The following is a 7,112-nucleotide window of genomic DNA, read 5'->3' as shown; positions in this document are numbered from 1 at the left end:
TATGTGTCATCCCATTGCCTTCTTGCCTGCATGGTTTCTGCTTAGTCTTATTGTTTCTCCTCTGTATGTGACTTCTTGTTTTTCTTGAGCTGCTCTCAGGATTCTTTGTTTGTCTTTGGTTTTAGTGAGTGTGATTATGATATGCCTTGGTGATTTTCTTTTGGGGTCTATCCTATATGGCATTTGTTGAGCTTCTTGGATGGTCAGCTTTCATCTTTCATGATATTTTGGAAGTTTTCTGTCAGCAGTTCTTCAACGATCCTCTCTGTGTTTTCTGTTTTCTCCCCATTCTGGAACTCCGATCACTTGCAAATTTTTGCTTTTGATTGTATCCCACATAATTCTAAGATTCTCCTCATTTTTCTTCATTCTTTTTTCTGATTTTTTCTCAAACAGAGTTGCATCCAAGTGTTTGTCTTCAATTTCACTGATCTTGTCTTCCACCATTTCAAACCTGCTCCTCAGCCCTTCTATGACACTGTCCATTTCTGCAATCATGTCGTTTATCTTTTGGATTTCTAATTGTTGTTTTTGTATGATTTCTAGTTGTGAATTTATTTTGGCATTTTGTTCCTGCTTTTATTTTCCTGAATTCTTCCATTTTTCGGTCTGTATTTTCCATGAATTTTTCAGGCTTTTCCATGAATTTGTCTACTTTTCCTCATTTTTGTCTGCTTTTTGCTTCAACTCTTGGATAACTTTGAATATTAGAGATTTGAATTCCATATCAGGTAATTCTAGTGCATTTTCTTCTACTGAAAAGTCATCTGGTGTTTTATTTTGGACACCTACTGGAACCATCCTGTCCTGTTTTTTTATATGTTTTGATATTGTCTGCTGTCTTTGGGGCATTTGGTAGTTATTTTCCAGGTTTATTGGTTGTAGATTTGTTTGTTTAGTCCTACTTTTTTGTTTTATTTGGTTATGTATGAGCAGGTGGGCTGTGTGTTGTCACTGGCTCATCTGTGGACATGATATTTTTCACCTCCTTCTCCAGTTGGCAGGGTCAGTCGCTCAGATATGGTACAGCAGGGTAGGTCAGCTGAAGGGGAGCTGCTGGGATGGATTGTTTGTGGCATGTACTAGGGCCAACAGGGTGGGCCAGGAATCAGTGCAGGGAAGGTTCCGGGTAGGCCGTTCCTGTGCTGCTTGGGGGTGTGATGTTCAGCACATGGTGCAGGTAGGCAGGATGGAGGGGGGAGATTGTGATGTGTGGAGCTAAGATGGGTATGGGAAAGAGAATAGAGAGGAGAGAGGAACAGGAGCCAAAAACATACAAACAAACAAAAAAGAGTGCTAAGGGAGCTTGCCGTTGGAGTGGAGAGATGAGAGACTGAGAAATGGAGGAAAAAAAAAATGGAGAACAAAAAAAAAAAGAAAGAAAAAAATGGATAAATAAAAATTAGAAAGAAAAAAGAAAAGCAAAGCCCCCAGGGATCTCACCGGTGCAGCTGTGAGGTCTGGGGAAGTTGCTCCGAGGCCGTGAAATACTAGAGAGACGAGAAACTGAGTAACGAAGAAAGACAAAAAGGGAAAAACAGAGAAAAGAAAGGAAAACAAATAAATTTAAAAAGAACAAGAAAAACAGAAGGAAAAAAAAACCCAAAAAACAAGAAGAAAAGAAATGCCCTCAGGGATCCCTCTGCGTGTCTGTGCAAACTGAGAGGGTAGGTCCCAAGCTGCACAGTACTGTCCGGCTAGAATGGGTTCCCAAATCAAGAAAAGAAAAAGAAAACAAACAACTCAAAACAAAACAAAACAAAAGCCCTGGGATCCCACCAGTGTGGTGGCACAGGCTGGGAAGCAGTTTCACATTCAAGTGGCATTTCACAGCCTTTCAGGAAGAAGCAAAGATGGTGCACAGAGCCAGGTATTTGAGAGAAAGGAGGGGGAGGTGGTGAGAGTATGGAAGAAATCAAAAGAAACAGAAAAAAAGCAACACCAGCAGCCAACAAATGGCACTCAGGGAGCCGGCCAGTGTGGGCGGGTGGAATCCAAGCAGCACTGGGGTGAAGCCGGTGCTTCCCAGCTAAGAGACCATGGCCATAGGAAGCAAAGGAGGCCGAGTGGGGGTGAAGAAGGGTGGGGGGTGGGAAAGCGTATATCGCTGGTTACCGGTTGTTCTGTCTCCTGCTGGAAACTCCGTGAAGCTGCTTTCCCATACCCCCGTTCACTGATCTCCGATAGGAGTCCAAGATGGTGGAATCATGCTGTGTTAGCTGATAAGGGACCTCTGCATGTATCTTTCCTTGCTCTCTGTTCTGTGTCAGTTTCTTGTTCCATTCGGTGCTTGGCTGAGTTCTTCATCTCTTCATTTGATGCTTAGGGTTTCAGGATTGATGTGTGACTCTGTTTGACTTAGTTTTTCAGATCTTTGCTGTGGAGGGATGGGGTGGTGCTTCTGTCTATAGCGATATGTTGCCTGGAAGTCTGGTAAAGTCTTTTGATGAGCATAAGTGTTTAATTTTTAGGAGATCCCAGTTATCTAGCTTATCTTATGGTGTTTGTGCATTGTTAGTTATTGTTTGTATCCTATTTGTGCCATATATTAGGGCCCCTAGCATTGTCCCTATTTTTTATTCCATGATCTTCATAGTATTAGGATTTATATTTAGTCCTTGATGTATTTTGAATTAGTTTTTGTGTATGGTGTGATGAATGGGTCCTGTTTCATTTTTTTAAAGATGGACATCCGATTTTGCCAGCACCATTTGTCAAAGAGACTGTCTCTTCCCCATTTAATGGACTTTGGTCCTCTGTCAAAGATCAGCTGACCGTAGGTGAAAGGATTTACGTCAGGGTTCTCGATTCTGTTTCATTGGTCTATGTGTCTGTCATTGTACCAGTACCAGGCTGTTTTGACTACTGTGGCTGTATAGTAGGTTCTGAGATCAGGTAGTGTAAGGCCTCCTACTTTGTTCTTCTTCAGTAATGTTTTACTTACCTGGGGCATCTTTTCTTTCTGTATAAAGTTAATGATTAGTTCTTCCATCTCATTAAAGAATGCTGTTGGTATTTGGATCAGGATTGCATTATATCTGTAGATTGCTTTTGGTAGAATTGACATTTTTACAATGTTGAGCCAGCTTTTATCTCAAGCACGTATCAATGTATTTTTCCAACAAAAACAGTCCTCTCTGGAATTCCACTGTGGGAATTTTTCTCTATCATATTAGATGTTCATACATTAATGTATACTGCCAGACTTTGTAAACATCTGTTTTCACTGTGAGAATCTGGCTTAATAATAGGAAATCTGGTAAACAGAGAAAAGGAAAAAAAATACAGAGAAAAATTCCACTTATACACCTAAAAAGAAAATCCAGTTCAGAAGAAGGGACTGCAGAAAACAGTTAACACAGCAAGCCAGAGGCCTGCTATTCTTGGAAAGACCTGCTTGCAAGTTTGGCCCTTGGCTGACATCTGGGAACTTAGATTTTGGGAAGGTTCTCACCATTTCCTGATAAGAATGGTTCACTGTGCTGTACTGTTTGTGCAAACAATATCGCTTATGTTGAAAACCTTTTCTTCTGGGAGTCTGGAATTTTGGTACAAGCCAGGCACAAGGCACCTATGTGACCAGCCTGAGTACTGAGTTTCTAATGAGCTTCCCTGGAAGACATTTCAAATGTATTGTTACAACTTGTTCCTGGGGTATTTAAGCATGTCCTGTGTGATTCCACTGGGAGAGGGCCCTTGGAAGCCTGTGCCTGGTTTCCTCTAGACTCTGCCCCCTGTGCCTTTCTTTTTGTTGATTTTGCTTTGTACCCTTTTGCTGAAATAAATCATAGCCATGGGTGTGACTATATGCTGAGTCCTGGGAGTCAGTCCTCCTACTGAATCATCAAACCTGGGGGTGGTCTTGGGGGCTCCCAACACAGGGATGATTCTGGGGAACAAGAGCAAATATATTCTATGAATATTATTTCCTAAAAGAAAGAAAAAAAAAAAAAAAAAAGAAAACATCTATTCAATGTTCCTAATGAGATTCAAGAAGTCACTGTATCTAAATAGCAAGAGCAGGATGTCAGGAAGAGGGAGCAATCAAAACCAGGGAAGAGTGTATGGGGATGAAACATCCTCCCACTTCTGCTTCCGGCAACACTGGGGACTGCATTGTTATGGATCCCTCTCATGCTACAAGCACACAGATATTCTAAATAAAGCACAACAGCAAAATGCTGACAACAAAAATCTCTTTAATATACAGTTAAGCTTGAAAGAAAAAAAATACCCCAACATTAGAAAGAAACAAAGAGAGAACCTAGCCGGTGTGGTTAAGTTTAGGGACTTCACCTCCGTGGGCCAGGGCCAATGAATGCACATATGTAACCACATGTGTCAAAGAGAAATGAAAAAAATGTATAAAATGAAAGATTTTTATATACTTGGAGAAAACAATAGGTGGAGAAATGGATAAAAACTTTCACATATCACTCTTAGCCTTAGAAAAAGTAAACAGAAAAAAAATTAAACAGAACAGATTCACTATAGTCTATATCCTATTGGTCAGAAAACATTATTTCAAGCATTCATTGATATTAAAAATCACTTTAGGTCATTAAAATATCTTCATAATTCACAAAGCAGGAATTTGGGGGCCATATTATCTGACCATAATATAAAAAACTCAACGTTAATAATAAAGTTTAAATAACAAAAACAAAAATCTTTGTCATTTGGAAATTAAAAAGAAAAAAGAACATACCTCTAAATAACTCTTGTGTCAAGAAGAAATAAAACTACAGTTCTAGACAACTTAGAAAATAGTAACAACTATAATTGTAGATATTTTTTATCTGTAATGTTTTATTTTCTTAAAAAATTATGTGATAAAACTAACGAAGTAATCAGACAAATGCATACATTGTCTTACATTTTTGTCAATATCAGTTAAAAAAGAAAAGTAGACATTCAGCTTAGGAAGTTAGAGAAACAAATCGTAAGAGTAAATGCAAAAGATTAGCCAAGACAAATTGGAAAAAGAACAAAAAAGGTGGTTGATCTAACAGGTATCAAGATGCATTTTAAAGCTACAGCAATTAAAATAGTATATTATTAATGTAAGGACAAACACGTCAATGAAACAGAATAGGGAGACTAGAAATAAACCCAAACAGATATGAGTATTAAGGGAAGAATAGACTCTATTATGTGAGATGATAAGAGTTGTTATCTTTGAATTGCATGGTTATAAATAACTATAATTTTATTCCTTGTTTTTTATTAATTTTCCAGTTTCCGTCACAACGATTATATGTTATTTTCATGAGAAAAATTCAACACAATGTTCTTTAAAACTGATAAATCAGCATAATTTGAACAAGGAACCACCTCCTCCATTTACTTCTAAAACAAATTTGGCTCACTGTAGTCCACTGGTGTTTTCACACCTGCTAATGAAAAATTGCTTTTATTTGGTGTAGCCATTGGAGGAAGCCCTGGTTTCAAGGGATTACAGGGCAAGTGTGAGGATGTAAGTGGAAATAAACTATTCATCTATTCATGAAAAAAAAAAATCCACTAGAATAGAAGTTCCATGAGTGCACGGGTTTATGTCTGTGTGGTTCACTGCTTAGCCCTGGTGTTTGGACAAATACCTGGCTAATGTGGGCACTCCATAAATATTTGTTATATAAATGAGTGAAGTGGCCTGGATTGACTTTTTTTTGCTTTGGCGTGTTCTTCGGTTTTAATTTTAAAGAAAATCATGTCCGTCATCCTGGCAGTGAATACTTATTGTAACCCCATACACATCTGGGGTGTGGTTTGTGGATTTGAACTTGGGGTCCACCCACCATCAACTCGTGGCCATCAGAGGCAGGCAGGCTACTTACTGAGAGGGGCAGGATTAGTGGCACTCCAGGCAGAAGGCTCTCTGGCAAAGACAGGGGGTCACTCAGAACCTTGAACTCAAAGCCAACTTTCCCAGTGTTCTTCAGTGTGATTTCACTTTCTGTAACATGGTCAAACAGCTTAAAAAGAGAAGAAGGAGGAGAGTGACTCCTCTATCCCCCACTGTTTGGGATGCTGCTACCACCCTGACAAAGGTGAATAAACAAACCTGCCTCACAGACCTGGCTTTTGTTTCTTGTGATATAGACACTGGCTGTCTCACATTTCAGTATCACGAAAAGGCGCCTATTGGGGTGGAAGGAGCATTAGACTCTGGAAGACTGGCTCTGGTCCTAGTTCTACTAATAACTAATTTATTTAGGTATGACTGTGGCTAAACATCTAACCTCTTTGAACTCCAATTTCTTCACCATGAGGAACTTATATTAGAGGATCTTAAAATAAGTTTTCTGCAGCAAGAAGCTTTGCTTTCTGGGTTCCATCTTTTAAGCAAAAGACAAGAGTCAAGTCTAGAATTCTAGAATGAATTTTTTCATTTAGTGGGAATCTATGGGGGAAATAAGCCAGATATGTTTTTTCACCTAGGATTTTGCTAACATAATTCAGTAGCAGGCTTCAGCAGGCCCAATAACCATAAACTAAGGACACTTTCAGGGTTCTCAGGTTGAGCTAGGGCAAGGACTAGCTGCTTCAAAGAATACAATCTGAGCTGGGCCAATACCAATTGCCCAGACATTCCTGGAGATAAAGAGGGAAGAGAATTCTATTTGGTCCATAAAATGGAGAATTCCTCAATAGGTGTTGGGTGAATGGGATTTTAGGTACAATCTTTAACCTATGAACACACATGGACATGAACCATTCAGTAATTATACATGTAGTAGCTGTACAGCAGGGGCCCAATCCCCATTAAAATATGATAGGAGATATGATCTCTGTCTATAAGAATATAAAATCTAATTGGAAAGAGAAGATGTTCAGACGTACAATTAACTTAATTAACTTACAATACTGCAAAGCAAACATTAGAAAAGTATACAATCTGACAGACTATACTTAAGTACTGAGGAATGTAAAGTAAGAAAAAGATAATGGTGGAATGAGGCTGAGTTAGGCCTTACAGTATGCTTAGGTTTGGGGTTAGCAGAGTGGAGAATGAGAAGGATAGCATAAAAGAAAGTGTGGAATTGTGCTGGAGGTCCTAGCCAGAGCAGTTAGGCTAGAAATAGAAATAAAGGGCATCCAAATAGGTAGGG

At 39.1% G+C, this 7,112-nt stretch overlaps 1 protein-coding gene across 1 annotated transcript in view; it reads right to left on the bottom strand.

Moving 5' to 3' along the window:
- Positions 1 to 7,112, bottom strand: part of HYDIN (HYDIN axonemal central pair apparatus protein) — a 359,230-nt gene that overhangs the window by 126,197 nt on the left and 225,921 nt on the right. The window contains exon 26 of the mRNA XM_004387835.2: positions 5,838 to 5,975. Coding sequence (XP_004387892.1) covers positions 5,838 to 5,975 — 138 coding nt within the window. The remainder of the gene's footprint in view (positions 1 to 5,837; positions 5,976 to 7,112) is intronic.

This window comes from Trichechus manatus, unplaced genomic scaffold (genome assembly GCF_000243295.1).
Source record: "Trichechus manatus latirostris isolate Lorelei unplaced genomic scaffold, TriManLat1.0 scaffold00194, whole genome shotgun sequence".
NCBI classification, from domain to species: Eukaryota; Metazoa; Chordata; class Mammalia; order Sirenia; family Trichechidae; genus Trichechus; species Trichechus manatus.
This window is presented reverse-complemented; position numbering and strand designations above follow the sequence as displayed.